We start from the raw sequence: 22,862 nt of genomic DNA, 5'->3' as shown, positions 1-22,862 counted from the left end.
TGTGGTGATTGTACAATTCTTTATGTGGTTGAACTATTGAATTGTATGCTATGTAACTCATATGCCAATAAACTTGTAGTATGAGTTGGGGGTGCCTGCCCCCCACCACAAATGGGTTCAGTAAGCACAATTGTACAGTTGAGATGTATAAGTATTTATATTAAAGTCATCAAGAACATGAGAGATAAAAGAGATATCACAATAATGGAGTCAAATACATTTCATGGTAGTATGCTCACCTCAGCCCTGCTAGGTGGTCCATGTGGAAAGAGGGGGAAGGGGAAGAGAGAAAGGGAAAGGGAAACAGGAGAGGAGAGGGAGCCGAGGAGAGAGGGGGTGGGGGAGAAACCAGTCAGAGATGCCTCTATTGCTAACCCAGGCTTATATACCTTTGGGGCCATGCAAGCCCACTAATTACAGGTAAAGACACACGTCACAGGAAGGGGTTGCACTATAGGTTATACAGTAGCCAGAGGGGGTGGTCTAGGGACATACACACAATAGGAAGAGGGATTAGGGGTATATATGTGACAAGATGGGTGGATCCTAGAGTCAGGATGGCAGATGGATCTCCATAAGAACCATTAGCAGTAGGGTGTAAACCCCACTGACAGGAACCAAGCAAATGGTTGCAAGCTTCATGGAGAAATAGTCCATTGTCCCCAGCAGCAAGGAGCAGGCCCACCCCTGTGGTGGAGAGAGACAGCAGTCTGGCAGCGATTGCCTTCAGGGAGAATGTCTGTAAGCATCTGACCTCCCCCCACATAAACCTGTTGAAATATATATATACACACACACACACACACACACACAAAAGGTGGTACCCAAAAGAAATCTTTTTCAAAACTATGTGTTTAATTTTTTTTTAAAAAAAAGAACCTTATCACCTTCAAAATACTCTCCATTACACTTAATAAATTTGTCAAATCTGCAATTCCATTCTTAGAAACATTTTTCAAACATTTCTGTTTGTGTGGCTGACAGCACCTCCCTTGTTTTGTTCTTCACTTCTCCTATGTCATAAAATCATTGTTCTTTCATGTCCCTCTTCATTCATGGAAACAAAAAGAATTTGCACAAAGGGAGGGCAGGTGAGTCAGGTGCATGGGCAAGAGAGGCATGCTGTTTTTTTGCCAAAAACTGGCCCACAGAGATGGATGCATGAGCAGGTGCATTGTTGTGGTGGCAAAAACAGTCGTCGTCCCCCCCACCTTATCTGCCATAAATCAGGCCTTTTTTTGTCACACACTGTTATGCAGTCTTTTCAGAATCTCTAAATAGAAACCGTGATTAACAGTCTGATATGGTGGAATGAACTCCAAATGCCCTACAAGTCAACCTCTTTGTTTGTTCTGGAAGTTGACAGCTATCCAGAATGAGCTTTGTCATCAATGGCCATTTTACCTTTTGGAAATGAGAAGACCACTTGTACACTTGTCAGTTTCCCATCGCGCTGTCCCTGTTAGCTGTTTTCAACATCACAACAATTTCGACAGTATTTTTCCTGAACAGTAAACAAAATGTCACAGTTTCACACTATTCTCTTAAATCGGCCATCACAAAAAATGAGATTCAAGTAAAACTGATTTTACAAAAAACTTCACTGTGACCAGAGAGAACCTTCACGATGAGGCCACTGCATGCACTCACTCCGAGTGAGTTGCTGGATGCTTGCCTATCAAGAAAAATTGTGTCTTATGAAAGCGCTGCTTCACCCAGCATAATTTTGGTTTGAGGTGGGTATAGCCTCATATATATATTTTTTAATTTAAGAAAGAAATTAAGCGTCCCACCCCCTGTAGAGCCGCTCGCCTTGCCGGTCTGTGGCGATCCCCAGACACTGCTCTCTTCCGCAGGATGGGGTTTGCTAAAGTTGTCAAGAACAAGGCCTACTTCAAGAGATACCAAGTGAAATTTAGAAGACGACGAGAGGGTAAAACGGATTATTATGCTCGAAAACGCTTGGTGATCCAAGATAAAAATAAGTACAATACACTCAAATACAAGATGATAGTTCATGTAACCAACAGGGATATCATCTGCCAGATCGCTCATGCCCATATGGAAGGGGATATGATTGTCTGTGCAGCGCATGCTCACAAACTTCCCAAGTACGGTGTGAAAGTTGGCCTTACCAATTACGCTGCAGCACATTGTACTGGCCTGCTGCTGGCCCGCAGGCTTCTTAATAGGTTTGGCTTGGACAAAATCTATGAAGGCCAAGTGGAGGTAACTGGAGACAAATACAATGTGGAAAGCATTGACGGTCAATCTGGTGCCTTCACCTGCTATCTGGATGCCGGCCTTGCCAGGACTACCACTGGGAATAAAGTGTTTGGGGCTCTTGCCAAGAAGAAAGATCGGGTAGCTCAGAAGAAGGTAAGCTTCCTCAGAGCTCAGGAGCGGGTTGCAGAGAGCTAAGCCAAACCATAATTTTCCATGAGGATTTATTACATAAATACAATAAACTATTTCAAGCAAAAAAAAAGAAATTAAGCAAAACTCCAGATGCATTGGCTTTGAACCCATTTTTCCTTGGTCTTTTTTGACAGGATACTGAGCATGTAGCCTAACAGAAGACCTGTGCTTCATTTTCCCATTCTTATTCCATCTTTAACCTTACTTATTCTATAGAACTACTCACTATAAAAATATTAATAGAAATACCCGCTCACTGCCTTTGAGTTAATGCCAACTCATGGAAACCCTATGGAACAGGATAGAACTGCCCCTAGGAGTTACAAAACTGTAACTATTTACTAGCGTAGCGAGCCCAGTCTTTCTCCCTAGTTTCAAAGTGTTACCTTGAGGATCTCAATCCAAAGTGTAACCACTACTCCACGATGGCTCCTCCATTCATAGAAATAGGTTTTACAGAGGGGAGCATGGAGGGAGTGGGGTATAAAAAAGAAATAGGTTTTACAATTAGAGAACTCAGTTTCTTTGAAAATGAACCTCTTTTAGAATGTCTTAAATTTCAAAGTTTGCATAAAGCATAAAATGGAAATAAGTCATTAAAGGTCATATGGCAAGTCTCTTCTTAAAAGAAAATAAATAAAATGCAGTAATCTGCATTCTTATAACAACGAAGACTAAATTATAGAGCTATTTCCTTTGGGTTGCTTGTATAATTGGGGGATTTGGCTAAGCTGATATATTCCTCAACATGTTTTTCTAAAGTCAGAATCAAGACACTGTAGACCAACTACTTCACCTAAGAGACCCATAGTTTAGAAACTCAGTTTTATTTTTAGGGGAAAAAAACACATTCTGATGAAAAAGAATTATCAAAATTAAAATTATGAAGGATAAAGCAAGCCAAAAAACGATAGGTCATGGTTTTGCTAATCTGTGCATTTCCAGAACTATAATTCAATCCTTTCTAGAGAAATTGTATTTAATCTAAATGTTACCCAAAGCCCAAAGATGAACAATAGCAATTTTAATAATGCTCAAATCCTTACAATGAAAATTTTAAAATCACCCCTTATAATCTTTCTACTTATTACCATGGACTTATTAAAAATTCAATGGCTTTTTAGTACATATCAACTCATTGTGCTATTCACCTATAAGCACCACTCCAGAATTACTGAGGGGGCAGGGTGGAAGCAAAACTGTGACATATACATTGATAGAACTCAGACAATATAAAAATATAAGAAATGCATTAGCATGATTTAATACTCTTAAATAACTTTCTATAAAAAGACATGCCCTGGTGAATATTAAAATAAGTCTTAAGATGTTTTCATTCAAAATGGCTCAAGTGATACACATAATTAATCACAAAAATATTTAAAATATATATCTGATATTCAATGTATACAGGAAAACTTAAAGCCCTTCCACTTATTCAAATAATATTTTCAGTTCATAATAGTAAAAGTATTGTTCCTCAAAGTCAATGATTTCTTTCTGGGGTAAAAATATTGTTTAGTAAACTTGTGGTGAATTCTATTGAAGTAGTCATTCTAGCAAAGTGTTTTTCTTCCTAATTAATACATTAGAAGGAATAAATATATTCAGTTTAACTATGTGGAAACAATTTAAGTGTATTTTCTATTGAAGAAATAAATATTTTCAACCTTAATTATATTCCACAGCCTATATTGATATTGAAAATCAAAAGTTCCATTAAATGTGAAGATTAGAGAAGAAAAGCCACTAAAATGTGTTAAGTAATTTATTTCTATTAATGTACCCAATTACCATTTGTGAACAATCATTAAGTCAGCTTAGAATGATGACAAATTATTATTTCTAACTTATTCAATAAAGTTAATTTAGTCTACTCATCAACATACAGGTACTTTAATAAAACAGAATATCAAAATGAAATTGCAGAGTGAAAATTTTGAGACAAATCACTCATAAACAGAAAGCTAATATTTAAGACTTTTAATTTTAAAATGTTGAATCCCTCTTCCACATTCACACATCAAAATTTACACAAACTGTACACTGCACATACAACCACACACAGAGAGACACTCACAAACTTGTGTTATCATCCCATACTCCCAGCTCTGCAGCCCCGTCCCAGTATTTGATTTATAATTACCATTCCAGAATGGTTGGCTCTCGCAAAGAGAGAAAATTAATTCTCATTGTCATTTCAGGAGAGCGTCCCATAGAAAGTTCCATTTTTCTAGGATCTTCTTACCATCTCCAGACTTGAGAATAGTTTTGAAAGTATTTTTATCAACCATGGCTGCTCTGTTTGGGAAAGGCAGAGATGGTGCAGATCAGTTAAGATGTTTGGAGCTTGAAGTATGTCCAGAGATCTTAAGAGCTGAGTAACTCCATCCAGGAGGGTGGACATGGATAAATACCTTCACAAGGAGATTCTTCTTCAGTTCGCCTTATTTTCAGAAGACATTACACTCATATGCTTAGCTTTTTCCAAGTAGTATTTCCTTGTAATTCTATGCCCCTACTAGTTTCTTTTGTATTGGCATGAACCTCTTTTCAATTTATTATTATAATAATTCTAATAATACATTAATGCCTTTAAAATATTTTACTTGGTAAGTCATCTTTAGAACATTGTGCGTATAGGAACAGATATGGGGTAAATCCTGACATCACATTTGAAGATTGACTAAATGATGGGAATTATTGTTACAGCTGAAGAGGTCCCAGCAACCCATTATTTTTACCGGCAGTGTCCTGTCATGGCAATATTTAGGTTGGTGGCAGATCATATCTCCTACGAGATCGAACCTGGCTTCAAAATTAAGTGAAGACTGCATCATCTTTGATTCCTACCTGTGTACACAGACACATGATCAGATTTGTAAAAATTTGCTTCATCTACTTCAAACCACCTCTACTCTGATCAAAGGACTCAAACTGAAGTTCTTATTTGTTTGTTTTCTGTATTTGGGTTCTTATTCAAAATGTTCTACTTAGGTGTCTCCTTGGGGGACTATTTAAATGCTACATTGAGGGCAGAAATCTATAGTCTGATTGCCTAAGGTGCACATTTCTTATAGAACCTAATCCAGCTGCCAATTTACTTTTGAGGGCAATCAGGATGTTCATTAGTAATTGAGTTGAAGCAGAGAGGAGCTTCATTTATACCGAGTCAGTGACCTGGATCGTTTTCGGAACGAGTGTTGAGCTGAAATGGACCATTCATTTCCACTTCCATTGGGATCTTGTACAAAAAAAAAAACAAACAAAACCCTATTGCTTTTACCTTCCTCTTCGAGTGATAGGGATTTCAGGAGCTGATTTCATATTTGCCATTTGTATCATAAGGGTAATTTTTGACCACTTCTAGAACGTGAGATGAGCCCTATCATTTTGAACTGATCTATTGGACCAATCCCAAACCTTCAGCTGGTCAGTAACTGAAATATGATGACAGTACACTGGAATGAAGCAAAGGTTTTAGAAACAGAGAAAGAAGATAAAAACTCAATATATGAACCTAGAACATGACCAAAGGCAATTGATATAAGATTATAGAAACTACTGAGATATGAAATAAAGATATCACTTTACTCATTTTCGTAACCAAAAGCTAAAGTCACTGCCATCAAGTTGACACCGATTCCAACTCCTAGTGACCCTTCTGGAGAGGGAAGAACTGCCCCCTGTGAGTTTGCAGGACTGTAGCTCTTTACTGGGGTAGAGAGCCAAACCTCTCTCCCACCTAGAGACTGGTGGTTTAGAATTGCTGGCCTTTCGGTTAGCAGCCCAAGGTAACCACTACACCACCGCGGCTGCTACTAATTTTAATAGTCATGCCTTATTGGTGGAATACTTTAGCAGGTACTGTTCTAAGAGTTTCATCTAGTATTATTCTCAAAATAGGATCATTATTCTCAAAATTGCCTCCATTCTGCATACGAAAACACTGAAATTTATACAGCACGTAAGTGATCTTAAATAATGGGTCTGGCATTCAATCCCCAATAGTCTATAGTTCTATAGTCCATGCTTCCCACCACTGCATCACATTACTAGTCTGGCGGGATGATGAAACGGGCCATCATGATTTTATCACCTTCCGATTCTGATTGCCTCCTGAGAAAGAATTTGTCATAAGGGACAAGGAGCAGTAAAATCCTCGTTATGAGAAAGGGGGGAAAGGAAGGAGAGCAGTTTTAGTATTTCAAAGTGCTCAATCGCCAGTGAATATCTTCATAGAGAAATTGAACAAAGCAAGAGAAACATGTACTAGAACTTGAGAGTATGCGTCAATAAAGCTTTAGGACTAGTTAGTGGAGATTGGCAACATAGTAGGTACTCCCCATATTTCTGTGGAGATTCCAAAGCACTGGAGCAAGCATCGAGCTGTGACACTCACCGGCATAAGGCAGCAGCAGACCCACATCAGTGGCACCCAATCCCCAGGAAGACACAAGTGAACGTGGCAGTGTAGGCAGTAGCAACAGGACCAAACACTTAAGAGACACATTCCTTCAGGCTCCCAAGGCACTGCATCACAGAAAATACCAGAAGCTGCACAAAAGGACTACATTGGGATCTCAACATCCAGGAGTCCATGTCAAGCTCCCAAGACCAAGTAATGGAAAAATGTAAAGAAGCTGTTAAGTCACAGTTACAAATGAGAGCGGAGTCTGATGAACACTCCTTTAGACTGAAGTTGTCATCACACACCTTACACTTGTGCGTACAGGCTGAGAAACCCAGACAACCTCGTCATCTCATCCGCCGTTACTAATAATACTTTCTGTGTGTTTTTGATAAGATGATCCTCTCACTTGAATAAAATTATTAGACATACTGAAATTCGAGTTGCCAAGTAGAAAGTTCAGAAACACTAAAAGGAAAAGTTGGAGCAGACTCCTGCCTTATGAAGTGGGGACAAATAGAGACTGCGTTTAGATTTTTTAAATTTCGCCACGTGCTTCTCTGACGGACTACATGGCTGTCGCTCTAGAACAAGAGGTCAGGAAGAGGAGATGGAATGAAGATCCAGCAGGCAGAGGGCAGACTCAAACACAGCTGAGTCATCAATGGGAATTTCCATTTCTTCCTCAGTCCCTTTTAACTTTTAAATTAGACTTCACCATTAAGAGGGCTTAGTACTGGGATATGAGGGCTAGCTTTCAAATTAAAACCTTATCGAGATATGAGATCTTACTCTTTTGCACTCAGTGATTTTAAATTAAGGCTTTAATGGCTTCTCTTCCTAATAGATTTTCTGATTTACTACAAAATAACGTATGGCTATTTTACAAGAATACCAGTATTGTTATGCTAATGGAAATAAAAAATAAAGCACTCTGAGTGATTCTTCCTTTTTTTCTGATCTGACTTTGAGGTTTTTCTCTCTAAAAATTTTTTTTGAGAACTCTAAAATAATAGGAGTTGAATTTAAGAATATTATCCATATATATTATTTCTGACAAAGGGTATTCTATTGTAAAAAGAAAAGGAATCCTGTATTTCTAGACATATTTACTCCCTGGTTTAATGTCAGTTAAAGTGCTATCTCAGTCACAATAGCTCCTATGGATGTAGAATTATGGTTCTTTTGCAAAATTATACCTTTTTTCCCTTAAAGTGAAACCACATTTAAATAATGCTATTTTGACTTCCCAGTAGACACATGTAGTTGCTTCAATGAGTTTTATACTACAAGACAAGACAGGGCTTGAAATCAAAGGGAAAAAGAGCATTTTCTGTAATTTCTCTCATGAGAGAAAAGAGGAGACAAGAGACAGTATTAAAGGAGGTAGGTAGGCGTATATTAGAAATGGCTGTGGCATAAATAAGTTATTATTTCAGTTAAAGTGCATATCAAACAAAATGTGACAAATACCTTCAATCAAATGGACCATGAGACACCAACCAGCCCTTCAACTTGCAAACGTATGTTTTGTTTTGTTTTAAAATTTAAAACTCAAATTGGAAAGCATGAACATGGCAAGAATCGGGGCAGGTCCACTTTCTATTTTTCTCTGACTTTCAAACTACCAAGTGAGCCTCCTGGCATCTCAGAGTTGCCAGCAAAGGCCTCACGTTCTGACATCAGAAGCAGCGGACTTCATTACAGCACAGCAGGCAGCACGAGCTGCGTGCTTGCCTCTGCTTCCTTCGCTCCTGGAGTCCCGTGGGGGTAATGCCGAGGCAGACCCAGATGGAGCCTGCTCACACAGGGGCTCTAAGAAACTCCTCGTCCTCCAATGGAACTGCTAGCACACCTCCCCAAACTTAGCTCCGCGGGGAGACATTATTCTGGTCAGAAAACAAATCTGTCCTCTGCCCTGGAGGGAGATGCTAGCTCTACCTTCCAAGACTGCAATACAAGCATGTTTCTGGGACAGCGGCTGTCACAAACATATAGAAATGAAGTAGAAATGGGCCCCAAGCCCCACCCAAAATATTCTGTTGTCAGCCACAAATGACAGCATCCATCCTTCCAAACCATCCTTCCTCTCTTGCAGTGGATTCTCAACAAACAAGCAAGTGTTAGCTTTATAAAGCCTAAGTGGGATCGTGGCTTAGCTGTGTCCAGAGCTCGTCCGTGACTTTCCTTCACAATCAAACTACAAGCTGTCTCCAGGACAGACAGCATCTGCGCTCCCCTCCCCGACTTCTCTGTGGGCTGTCCCCTGAGCTGCTTGCACCCTGTGATGATTCTGCTCCACCCACCCTGGCTTCCTTGATGGTGCAGAACAGTGGTTCCCAACCTGTGGGTCAAGACCCCTTTGGGAGTCGAACGACCCTTTCACAGGGGTCACCCGATTCATAACAGTAGCAAAATGACAGTGATGAAGTAACAATGAAAATAATGTTATGGTTGGGGGGTCACTACAACATGAGGAACTCTATGAAAGGGCTGCGGCCTTAGGAAGGTTGAGAAGCGCTGCGGAAAAGTATCCCACACAGAATCCTTCCTCAAGACTTCTGTACTTGCTTGCTTTTCCTCTGCCTTTAAAAATAAAATAAAATTAAAATCCATGATTCTTTTTGTCAGCTATCGAAGACGCTTATGCCTTCATTTCTTTCAGGTACCTTTCTAAAATGTTACCTTCTCAATGAGGCCATCCCTGACCAACACACTGAGCGTTACAAGCCTGTTCCTCACAATGCTAATACCCCGCTGCCCCTACCCCTTACCTGGTTTGCATGGTCTTCAGCGTACTGCTACCATCTGACATATTATCGAGGTGACATAGGCAGTCGCTTCTGTGTATCACACCCCCACAAAAGAAGGAACTTGTCCGTTTTATTCCTGGGTACACAACCTACGCCCAGACAGGGCCTGCCTCATAGCAAATGTTTCATAAACATTTGTTGCGTGCATGAAAAAGAATTATCTGGCAACTTTCAGATAAACATGAAACATGGTTGTCTTGTTGTAGGGGATGCTCTATCTGCCTTGTTATGTCCCCAAAGAAAGCTCTGGGAACATGCTTTCAAGACAAAGAAGTACTCAGAGAATCAGCACTCGGAAGGCTGGCTAAGGCTCAGAAAGGCCAGAAAGCTAATTGGGAGTGGGTAGAATGGTGTTGGCAAGCTGTCTTGAATATAAAGCATGATGAATCTCTTTGTTTTCACATGGACCACAGTCTTTCTAGTAGCATGAGAGTTGATATTCGAATAGTAAACAGTGATTTGAAAAGAAAACCACTAACCCCCAAATGTGTTGCTGTCCTTGCGATTTCTCTGTCCAATCGTACCAGATCAAACTAATTCCTCATGACGGACAGAGTGCTTTTTCTGTAGAAAACAAAGCAATTTGATTCACGCTAAGCTGCCCTGAAAACATGAAATGTTTCATTTAACTAACTGAGAAGCCACAGCTTGCTTAAATCCTAAATAAAGATGCCGCTGCCGTTAATGAAAGGCAGGTTCCTGGGAAGCATGTCTCTCTCTGCATCTAAACAGATACCTGGAGAACTCACTGTGCTTCAGCATGTTGTCAAAGACAGCTGCAGACAAATAGACGTAATCACACACAAATGTTGAAGCTGTGCAGTGTAGTTCTGTGTTAATTTTACTTCAGAGTTTTAACATCAGATGGTTTTCTTGTTCTGTTTCAACCCGAAGTTGTCCGAGGTCTCACAAATAAGATCCCCCCAACTGTGTTGATTTCACAGCAGTGATCTTTTGAGGAAAAGATCACCAGGCTAGTCTCTCAAGTGCCTTGGTGATTTTGAAGTGCCAGTCTTTTGGCTAGTAGTGAAGTGCTTTAACTGAACCTATAAAAATGGCAAATTCCCCTGGTGAAGGGAAGAATATGAGAGCTTGAATGCTGAGCGCCTGGTGTACAGAAGGCGATGGGTGACAGTGAAAACCTGAAAGTCATTTGCAGTGTTTCACGTGGATTAAGCTTCTGACTATTGCTATCAGACACAGAACATTGAAAAGTGGATTGATGCAGGTGTCGTTAGGTTAGAATTTAATAGCTTATCATTTGCTCTCCCTTTTGATCCATGTTTAATTCTAGTTTTTAATAGTTTCTGCTTTCTTTCTGTTTTTTTTTTTTGCTTGCCTTTTTATTGTTTGGGTACAATATATCCAAGTCATTTAATACCACATTTCAGCAATATCTCTGAGTTTCAGACAATGAGCCCAATGTTATTAGATCACCATTAGTAAATATAATTCCAAAGCCAGTAATTCCTGATTTTTTAAAAATACTTTTACTGAGGGCTCTTACAGTTCTTTCTCTGTTTTATTTTATTAAAGGGGCTTGGTGTGTTTGATTTTGGCTTTTGGTTTCTATGTTTTCTATATATGAAATCCAGGATAGGCAAATCTAAGAGACGGTAAATGGATTAGTTATTTTTAGGGTGATGGCAAGGAAGAGGGGTGGGAAATGGAGATCTAATAATATTGAGGACAACAAGAAAGAAGAAAATGTTCTAAAGTTGATTGTGGTGATAATTGCACAGCTTTTAATATGATTAAACCATTGTATGATATGAGAAATATCATTTTAAAAAGGAAAGCAACGTCAAGACAACATATTTGATGTATTATTCTCTAAAATGTTTTTCAGAAACGAAATAAATCTTTAAATTCAGTATATATTCATATTTCCTAATTGAGAATTCCCTGGCTGAGGTTCCACAGAAGAACGTATGCCTCCAGCCCTATATTTCCCACATTTATTATGTTGTATTTCATAGGGTGCCTTCTGCGAGTCATGAGTCATCTCCTCATGATCTCCTCCAACAGGCCCCTCAAGGCCAACCTGGTCCTTCATTCTTAATGTCCTCACGATCCCTTGATAGTGGCATTGTGGCTGCTGAAGCTCATCTTTAAAAACATACATCCAGACTTCCCCTGCCCCTCCCAGCACTCCTACAGCATGAGCTTCACCACCTGCTCCACCGCCTTCTCCGCCAACTACCGCTGCTCAGCGGGCTCTGTCCAGGCTCCCAGCCAGACGGTGCGGCCAGCCTGCAGCGCAGCCAGCGTCTATGCCGGCACGGGCGGCGTGGGCTCCCGGATCTCTGTGTCCTGCTCCAGCAGCATCCAGGGTGGCTGGGGAGGGGGCATGGCTGAGGGCATGGCTGGGGGTCTGGTGGGGTTGGAGGGCATCCGTGGTGAGAAGGAGACCATGCAAGACCTGACCTGGCCTGGCCTCCTACCTGGAGAGAGTGCGGAACCTGAAGACTGAAAATCAGAGGCTGGAGGACAAGATCCGGGAGCACATGGACAAGAAATGACCCCGGGTCAGGGACTGGAGCCATTACCTCAAGACCATTGAGGAGCTGAGGGCGCAGATCTTTGCCAATTCTGTGGACAATGCCCGCATCATTCTGCAGATTGACAATGGCCAGCTGGCCGCTGATGACTTCAGAGTCGAGTCTGAGACAGAGCTGGCCATGCGCCAGTCTGAGGGGAACGACATCCGCGAGCTCGGCAAGGTCATCGATGACACCAATGTCACTCGGCTGCAGCTGGAAGCAGAGATCAAGGCCCTCAGGGAACTGCTCTTCATGAAGAAGAACCACGAAGAGGAAGTAAAGGGCCTGCAGGCCCAGATTGCCAACTCCGGACTGGCTGTGGAGGTGGATGCCCCCAAGGCGCAGGACCTCGGCAAGATCATGGCGGACATCCGGGCCCAGTATGATGAGCTGGCCCAGAAGAACCGAGAGGAGCTGGACAAGTACTGGTCCCAGCAGATAGAGGAGAGCACCCCCGTGGTCGCCCCGCAGTCTGCTGAGATCCGGGGTGCTGAGAGGACGCTCCAGGAGCTGAGCCATACAGTCCAGTCCCTGGAGATTGAACTGGACTCCATGATCAATATGAAGACCAGCTTGGAGGACAGCCTGTGGGGAGTGAAGGCCCGTTACGTCATGCAGATGGAGCAGCTCAATGGGGTCCTGATGCACCTGAAGTCAGAGCTGGCACAGACCCGAGCAGAGGGAGTATAAGGCCCTGCTGAGCATCAAGGTCAAGCTGGAGGCTGAGATCACCACCTACTGCCTTCTGCTCAAAGATGGGGAGGACTTCAATCTGGTCGATGCCCTGGACAGCAGCAGCTCCATGCAGACCATCCACAAGAGCAGCACCCGCAAGATCGTGGAGGGCAAAGTGGTGTCTGAGTTCAACGGCACCAAAATTCTGAGACACTGAGGCTTCTACCCCGAGGAAAGAGAGGTCAATAAAAACCTGATCACCAAACACACACACACACACACACACACACACACACACACATCCACACTAAGCGTGCAAATCCTTGAGTGCCAAAACAGAGCCAGTTTTTCCATAGTCATTGTCTTTGAGCTGAGATCCATCCAAAGTAAGAACGAGGCCTCCCAGACCTGGTGACAATGCAACACTGACTGCCTCTGCCTGGCATCTCTATGTCTGGATCCCTAACAGCAGCACAGGGCACCTGACGCAGGAGCAGGTGCTGCCCAGCCACCCGCCGTTGTCCATGCAGGTGCCTGAGCACACCCCCATCTCATCCACCTTCCTCTTAATCAAACCATCTCAAGCCGAGATGCTTGAGCGCCTTTGGCTTTGCAATTTATCCATCATCATAATCTCAGTAGTAGACTTAGACTCAAATGGAGATGCTTTCTCCCCAACAGTAATCAATCTTAATAGCTCTCCCTCTCTCTTTCCTCAAAACACAGACACATCTGCATGCACACACAAACACATTAAACTCTTAAGGATCACTTTATTTATTCAACAAATCTGACATTGTACTGAATGCAAGGGATTGTGAAAACACAAAGAATAATGAGATGGGCTACCTTAACATTTCTGGCAATCGTGTATACAAGAGTGTTCCTTTTATAATTGTGCTGCTTTTGTTGTTATTGTTGTTGGTTGCCATGGAGTTCATTCAGACTCAGTGGGTTAAAAAATCACTATTGAGGTGATTCTGACTCATAGTAACACCTCCTACTGCAGAGTAGAAGTTTCTTGCATAAGCTTCACAATGGCTACAATCTTAGAGAAGTAGATTTCCCGTGTTTCTTTTGTGGAGCCAGTGGGTGAATTATCGAACTGCCAACCTTTGGATTAGTAACTAGGTCACTCAAGGACCTAGAACCAGCCAAATGCTACTACTGAATTTATTGTAAAGGAAGCAGAGGACACTAGTGACTGTTAGGTTCAAGGGATGCTTCAGGATAGAAGTGGCACTTATATAGGCCTCAGTCTATTGGAAAATGTGAATTATCATTATTATTTCATGGCTAGAAAAATCTTTCTCAGTTCCCTTGGTTCTCGTATTTCGAAGGCAATCTCAAAAGCAAATGCACTGGGATTAGTGGACTCTCACTGAATAATTGTGAGAGAATGCTTTGATCTCTATTATGTAAGATCATATTTTCAGATCACCTATATCATGAGAGTAAAAGAGCGTACATGAGAGTTGTGATAATTCAACAAAATAGTGCCTGTAAAGTACCTAAATCACAGAGTTTTTATCAGACTTAAAACAAAGTAAATATAAAACTCAAGCTCACTACCATTGAGTCAATTCTGTCTCATAGGAACCCTTTACAGAGTTTCCAGATCTATAAATCTGTCCAGAGCAGACGGCCTCATCTTTCTCCTGCAGAGCAGCTAGTGGGCCTAAACCAGTGACCTAGCAATTATTAGTCCAATGCTTACCCGACAGAGTTGTCAAGCCACGATGAGTGTACACGCTGTTCATCATCTTCATGAGATCAGAGCGAGGCTTCTCATAGCCACACCAAGCTCCCTGCCATCAAGACCATGCCAACTCATAGCAGCACTATAGGCTGGGGAAGCACTACCCTGTGGCTTTCCGAGACTAGCTCTTTAGGGGAGTAGACAGCGCCATCTTTCTACTGCAGAGCAGCTGGTGGACTTGGAACTGCTGCCTTTACCGTTAGCAGCCCAGCTAGAAAATACTAAGCCACCAGGGGCAATGGTTTCTGAAAATGTTACTAGGATTGTGCTTTAATGAGATGAATTCTATTCAACCACTTAGTTCCATACCATACACATCTGGAGGTCAGTAATTTGAACCCACCAGCCCTCCAGAGGAGAAAGGTCAAGGTGTCTCTTCCTGTGAATATTTCTCGCCTGGGAAACCTTCGGGAGCAGCTCCACTACCGGGTCATGCCACTGTGAGTCAGGATTGGCTGTGCGGCAGTGAGAAGGCCGGGTATCTCATGTAGGTCTATGTTCACCGCCGCCATATGCCCTTCCGTTTTTAACGACTGTTCTACGCTTGCTATTATTTGTGTTCTGTGTTCCTTTATAGATGCTTGACTTGTTTTCTCAGCATTTGGCCAGAAACTAAAGCATCAGTTAGTTCGGTAGAGACTTGTGTACAAACGAATAACAACAACAGCACACTCTTGGCTTTATTCTTCTGGAATTTATGTCATGCCGCAAACCATCCAGCTATCATGACACTATTTTGGTTTGTCTCATGTTGTGGCCCAAATGTAGTCTTTTTTTTTTCTTGTTGTTCTTTGCTTTTAAAAACCTAACAAAAATGCTTACTACTCCGAAATAGATCCTCATTGTAGTTCGGAGAGTATGGGGTTCAATTGGCTTACATTAAAAAATGAATGAGTATTTTCATTCTTAAAGGAACAAACTGACATGACATATTTCCTTGACAAGCACTGGTGTGTTTTGATTCTAACTCGCTCACTCCATCTCCAACACAGGGCCTGCTGTCAGCTGCCAGTATTTCCTCGAATACTGCATCAGTGTGTACTTACTGCACACGGCGGTCCTTTTGTTTCAAGTGGCGTTGTTCAGTTTACTTTGAAGGGAAGCCATTATACACCCCATCCCCCATTCTCCTCATATACCTGGTTGACAGGAAGCAGGACGCGTGGCCTCACTTCCTATTTGCTCCATCATATCAAAATGGGTTGTTTTGTTGTTATGCTTGGCTTCTAAGTTAGATGCTAAAGCACTGTCTTTTACATGCGGTTTAAGACCAATGCGCTGACGTCCTCATTCATTAGGTTGCTTGATGTGTCCTGTTTCCTAAATCTTTTAAAAAATGTGTCCACCTTCCAAATTCCAATCGTAAGCCCTGTTATGGCCACACCTACTCTACCCTAAAAGCCCACTTTTAGGGTGTATTTAGTGTTCTTCCAGGAACCCTGATATTTCATGCCATGATGTTTTTACTAGCCCTTTCTTGATTTCTGATCTTTGTTCTTAGAAAATAGCACTCCACTTTCAAGATTTGATTTGAATTCCATTATGAATTCTGAATTTATTCATCTGTACACCACTAATCAGAGTGAATCCTAGAGTAGTGTGTTGATATACCTACCATAAAAAAAAAAACCCAAAACAGAACAAACGCACTACCATTGAGTTGATACTGGCCCATAGCATCCCTACAAGGGCAGAGTAGAACTCTCTAGTGGATTTCAAACACTGTAACTTTATAGAATAGAAAGCCTCGTCTTTCTCCCCAGAGTCACTACTATGGCCTTAGGACTCCACATGCTTACTATAAGTTCCTTAACTTGACCAGAAGTTCCTGAAAGATGGGTAAAAAGGATCACCTTACATTTTGTTCCCTAACATACCACAAATACAATAGTCTTAATGATCAATAAATTTCTGTGGATACATATGCTTCTCTTCGTGATACTGTCTTAATTTTTATTTACTGTCATCATTGTTCTAGCTTGTTTCTCACAGATTGAGTCAAGGTTGACTCATAGCGACCCCTGTGGGTTTCCCACACAGTAACTGCTTACATGCGTAGAACGCCCAGCCATTCTCCCGAGGAGCTGCTGGTGGTTTTACGTTGCTGACCATTTGGATTGCAGTCCAGCGCTTAACCACTGCGATGCCAGGTCTAGTATTATTATAACAGAAATAACACAAGTCTGTGGGGGGAGGTCAGATGCTCACAGGCATCCTTCCTGAGGGTGATCAGTTGCCAGACTGCAGTTGGCCCTACTCCCTGCTGTTAAAGACAATGGACGCCTGCAGTCAGCTATTTGGTTCCTGTAGGTGGGATTTAAACCCTACTGATAATGGTTCCTATGGAGCTCCAGAGACCAGGTCAAGCAAGGTTAAGCTGCCTTCCTAAACCTAGGACCCGCCCTTCTTGCCACATGTATATCCCCAATCCCTCCTCTTCCTATTGCATGGATGTCCCTAGACCACCCCCTCTCATTACTGTATTACCTATAGGACAGCCCTTTCCTGTAACATATGTGAACCTGTAATTGGGGGGCCTGCATGTCCCCAGAGAATATAAAAAGCCTGGGATAGCATTAAAGATCTCCCCCTCTCTCTCCGTCCACGTGGACCATCAGTTGGGGCTGAGGTGAGCATGTACCATGAATCATGTCTGACTCCATTTATTTCAATACTTCTCGTCTATCTCTCATGCTCTCTATAACTTTACTATGATCTTTACCTATTATCGCTGTGCAATTGTGCCTACCGGACCCGTAATGATATGTTAGGGGCTGGCTTCCCCTGACACAAATTAGTGACTTCAATAAACAAATTTTTTCCTAACAAGTTAGGGCAAGAAGACTGAATTCTGGCTGGAAGGATTCCTGGTGGTTACATATTGGGTTCCTACTTGCAAGGTCAGTAGTTTGAAACCACCGGCTGCTCTGGGGAGATGAGAGTCCATGCTCTGGTAAAGAGTCTCAGAAACCCTTGGGGGAATTCAACTCAGTCTCACAGGCTTGTTATGAGTCAGAGTCAACTCAATTGAGGGGAGATTATTTAGAGGCTCTGGAAGAAGGTGCATGTCTCTTCTGACCTTCCATGCGCTGACAATCTTCTTGTGATTTGGTATCTTTCTTCCCCCAACTCTGCTTCGTAGCTTGCTTATTTCATCTCTTGGATTCTGGATGTAGCCTATACTCCTGTTGCCTCATTAACATAACAAAAGAACCTATTCTCAAATGGGATTGTCGCCAGAGGCATGGAGGATTTACAACTCAAAAATTGAAAGAACCAATTTCATTTATTTGGTAAACTTGGGCATACTTTGCATGATTTTTATTAGTTTTGAACATGGAAATACAGCAAACTACTGCCTGCTCCTTTCCCAAGAGGAATGCATTGTATGGAAGGAAAACTGACAGACAGATGATTCATGTCCAATGTGATACATGCTGCAGCAGTGAGATTTTCAGAGTGGTATGTGAAGAATTAACGGGTTTCAAAAGATGATTTTTGGAGTGTCGTTCTGGGCAGTTTAGGAAATATCATAGGCCCCTAGAATTGTGCTGTGCACATGGAAGGCATGCATACGTGCCTTTTGATGAATTAATTATATGAAAGCAAGGAACGTGTAACCGGTGAGGACAGCGATGGCCCTGGTTAAAGAGGAGCAGTGTCTTGTTGCTAGGTGCCATCGAGGGGATTCCAACCCATGGCTTCTCTCTGTACAGCCGAACCGCCCACTGCCCGGCCCTCGACGCCCTCGCCATTGTCCCTGTGTCTGTGCCCACTGCAGCAGCCAGGGTCTCGGTCCATCTTGTGGAGGACCTTCCTCTTTCTGTTCTTTCGTTTTTTTAGTTGTTATTAAATACTTTTCTAGGGGGCTCTAGGGGACTCTTAGATCTCTTATCACAGCCCGTACATTCATGCAGTGTGTCAACATTTGCACATATGCTGCCAACATTTTCAAGGCATTCTCTTCCCACTGGACCCTGATATCAGCTCCCCATTTCTTCCCACTCTCTCCCCTGTCCGTCCCCCTCATGAACCCTTGATAAGTTATAGATTATTATTTTCACATCTTACATCAACCTCTGTCACCCCTCACCCACTTTTCCATTGTTTGTCCCCCTGGGAGGGGGTTCTAGGTTGATCCTTTTGATTGATACCCCATTTCTCCCCCCAACCCCCTTGACCCTCCCTAATCCTCCTGGTATCTCTACTCTCCTTGTTGGCCCTGAGGGGTTTATCTATCCTGGATTCCCTGTATTGTGGGTCTTTATCTGTAGCAATGTGCATGCTCTGGCCTAATCCAATTTGTAAGGTGGAATTGAGATCATAACAGTGGGGGGAAGGAAGCACCAAAGAACTAGAGGGAATTTGTGTGTTTCATTGGTGCTATACTGCACCCTGACTGCCACATCTCTTCCCTGTGACCCCTCTGTGAGGGGATGTCCAATTGTCTACAGATGGGCATTAGGTCTCCACTCCATGCTCACCCTCCCTTCCACTTTCAATGGCCCTCTGTTTAACAAGCACGATATCCTTCCCAGGTACTGGTCTCTCCTGACAACATGTCCTTACCCATAATATTGTGGGTAAACCTTAGTGTTTAAGGATATGTATTCCCATAGCCCTTTGAGGTCATTAGTTTATTGTGCCAACCTGGCCGATAAACACATGTAGGGTTAATTGAAGGGTGGAGGAATAAATGGCTCAGTGAGCTTCGCCTTTCTAGTTTTCTAGTCTCTTGCTTTGTGATGGTCGGGCCAGGTTGCAGCTGTCTTAGACAGTTCCCTTCTTCAGCTGGCAAGATTCACTTCCTGCAAGACATCCCTGAGGAGAAATGGCATGGACCTGCCCCATTGCAGCCCGGTCAGGAGCAGCCGTGTGCAGACCCCTGCCAGCGCTGAGATGCTTACACATTCATTAACTTAGCTTTCCTCCTGCAGTCAGTAACATTGCATGTGTTTTGTGAGATGGAGGAGGACTTTGTGGATTGGTGTTGGACATATGGATTAAGGGGTTAATGTTGGAATTGTGGGTTGAGCAGCACTGGGTTGGCATGTTTTCTTTTAATATTTTATTAACAGCATTCACACAGTTTTAAGAAATACATGAAAGGCAACATTGACTATTAACACATATACAATTTTGCACTGCAAACAATTTCAACAAGGTTTTTAAAGAGGCAGAGCAAAGAATGAACACACTCAGAAGGATGTATACACACATTCAACACAGAAACCTGAAATAAGCTGCAACCAAAGGAATCCTCTATACTACCTTGGAAATTCTAATTTTTTCATGCATGGATACAGAAAAATTCTATTTAAAGAGCTACCCTGGTATGTCTTATTTCCCACTCAAACCTTAACATGCAAGTTCTTATATATTATACACGGTATTTACAACAAAACAATGCTAATATCACAGTAGGCTTGTCTCCAGATTAGTCAGTGCTTTCAAGTTATTGTAACCCAGTATCCTTACTAATATAGTATATGTGAATGAGGAAAAACTATGCAAAAAGCCTATTCTGATTTGTTTTAAACTTGATCTCTTTTTGAAGGCAGCTTCAAAGTGTGTCAGCTCTGTTCCAAAGTTTCAGGAGACTCAAAATAGTGCCTTTGTTGAAACACAGGAAAGGTTCTTTGTCTTCTCATGAAACTCTGTTGTGGAACATGCCACATGGAGCTTGAATGCCCTTCTATGTCTGTGTATGGAAGTAAGGAGAGAGAGGGTTCTATACATGTCGTTAAGCATTAGAAACTCTATGGGAAAATTTGATTAGGAAGAGAATGCTACTCAGTACTAAGTAATTCACCTTAAAAAAATAAAGTGGAATTTTTGAATTCTTTGAAAGTGACCTAATTTTCTCTTAAGGAACAATTTTTGAAACTTTTAGATAAAAGAAAGAGAGCTTATAACTTGTTACCAGATACTTGTTTGCCATTTTATTAAGCAAACATTAAAATGAATCTGAAGTTCTTGTCTAAAAGTACTCATGAAGCTCTTATATGAAGAAAGGCCTTGGGTTTACAGTACCAATTTTAAATCAAATTCCACTGATGGGACCTAATGCATGGCAAATCAATAAACCCCAAAATATGAGAATTGGTTAAGTATACTCTTAAAAAGCATGATAATCTTAAGAATGCTTCAACTCGAATGACTACGGCATTTTATATTTCTTTCATCTGGTCATGTCAATACCTTGTTAATCTTATACACTTATTTTAAATTAGTCAATATTTATTCAATAGTGAATCTAAGGATTTTAAGGGGAAAATGCATGAAGCTTTGCTTTACAAGGCAAATTTAGGATGGTTCCCTTAAATAGCAACATAAGTAATACAGAACTCTTAGAAGATAATCATTTTCCTTCATAATTCTCAGGTGAGAAACTGAAAACTCTTTTTCCAATGAAAACGGTAACATGGGCTAAGAACAATCTTTGGTTTCATACTGCTTTGGGCAGTTTTCAGTTTCTCTCTTATACATGAGTTTCTGTGGATTTGTTTTTCTAAATTACCCAGACTAACACACCCTCGAAGCATAGTAGTTACATGTTGAGCTGCAAAACTCAAGATTGGCAGTTCGAAGCCATCAACTGCCTTCCCACCTCTGAGTTCCAGCTTTGGAAAACTACAAGGCCAGATCTACTATGCCCTATGGGCTCACTATGAGTTAGAATCAACTCGATAGTAGTAAGTTTGAGGGGTTTTCTTTTAGCTTTTTTATTCCTATTTGAGGATTCCCTGAGCCTCATATGAATCGTATTGGGGGTGGGATGGGGGGGTGGAATGAGGTCAATGAGTTTCTCATTAACTAGGGTCACTTCCTAATGGCAATTTCCAAAACCTTCCTAGAAAACTCAGCTGCTGTCCACACTGATCCGTGCCATCGGGGTCAGAAAATACATGAAGAGCATCTTCAAAGGACTGTCGAATTTCAGGTAGATAGCAGATGCTCTGATATTATTTGGAATTCTGTAATTCACTTATTAGCTGAACAAACTATTGGAATCTATTATTTTGTACTTAAGATCTAGAGAGAAAAGGCAGAGGCAACGGCCCTTGGCTTCCCTGTGGGTCCTCCAACTGAGTGCAAAGTAAAATACCACCAGTCAGTGTACAGGGTTGGCTTCAGGTCAGAGGCATGCATGTGCTGCTCAGGTGAGCAGAGATAAAATGCACCTGACTGCAACTGGGAGCAGAAAGGAGAGTTTCCTGAATGAAATGGTATCCTTAAGCTGACTTTGAAAGACAAAGATAAGTTAATGTGGCCCCCGAACTACTAGATCATAGAACCATTTGAACAAGTTGCTGTTCTCATTCTTAGGGGAAAAGTAGTTTCAATCTGTTCTTTTCATGGCCTTAGTGATAACCAAAAGGTACCACCTCTGGAGAAGACTTATCACCCCTGCCTTTGAAAAGGCATAATTCTAACATGAAGTGCCTTTTATGGGCTTAAATGATCAAAAGAAATGTCTGCAGAGATGGGTTTCATAGAGCACAGTAACTTCAAGAGTCAAGAGTCCTAGGATAAATCACCTTGTCTGTCACCAAGGTGCTAGAAGATAAATCACTGCCATTTCCGATTCCTGAAAAAGAAAGGCACTCTCAGAAACCAAGGTTTGGGCGAACATACCGATTAATATTTAGCCATAAATTTTCCAAAGTAATATTACCAGTAAATATCAGAATAGCATTTCTTAAGTAACAAAGATGAGATCAAGGAAGTAGATACATTATTCATGGCCATTGTGTCTTTTGTTAACTTGCCATGGGAAACAAGATTAAATTCAGCATAAACCCAGCACAGTATTTCAAGATGAATTCCAGGCATAGCTCCCTAAGTCATTTTAAAAATTATGGAATTATTTCTTTCCAACTTGGGGGGGTAGCCAACCCCCCACAACTAATCACAAATTTGGTAGGCACAACTCTCCGGTTGAGATATATAAAGATTACAATAAAGTCATAAATCAATAGGAGAGCTGGGAGAGAGAGAGAGAGAGAGTAAAATAAAGAAGTCAGACATATTTCATAGTAGCATGCTCACCTCAGCTCCTCTTGGTGGTCCACGGGGAGATGGGAGACAAGAAGGCACTTGCTCTACTCCTACTGCCCTTCCCCACCTCTATCACACTTTTCCAACCGCCCTCTTATTGCATACTACCCTCCCCTTTTAACCAAGTCCTTTTTTTAAATCATTTTATTCGGGGCTCATACAACTCTTATCACAATCCATAC

At 41.7% G+C, this 22,862-nt stretch overlaps 2 protein-coding genes and 1 pseudogene across 4 annotated transcripts in view; all 3 read left to right on the top strand.

The window, feature by feature from the left end:
- GRID2 (glutamate ionotropic receptor delta type subunit 2) overlaps nt 1-22,862 on the top strand; it is a 1,629,781-nt gene that overhangs the window by 1,467,035 nt on the left and 139,884 nt on the right. The window lies entirely within an intron of this gene.
- On the top strand, nt 1,843-2,421 carry LOC142443080 (large ribosomal subunit protein uL18). The gene has a single exon (XM_075544681.1). The coding sequence runs from the start codon at nt 1,858-1,860 to the stop codon at nt 2,419-2,421; it is 564 nt and encodes a 187-aa protein (XP_075400796.1). The 5' UTR covers nt 1,843-1,857.
- On the top strand, nt 11,804-13,077 carry LOC142443556 (keratin, type I cytoskeletal 18 pseudogene; annotated as a pseudogene).

Source organism: Tenrec ecaudatus, chromosome 3 (assembly GCF_050624435.1).
Source record: "Tenrec ecaudatus isolate mTenEca1 chromosome 3, mTenEca1.hap1, whole genome shotgun sequence".
NCBI lineage: Eukaryota > Metazoa > Chordata > Mammalia > Afrosoricida > Tenrecidae > Tenrec > Tenrec ecaudatus.
Note: the sequence above shows the minus strand (reverse complement) of the source record. Positions and strands in the feature narration are given on the sequence as shown.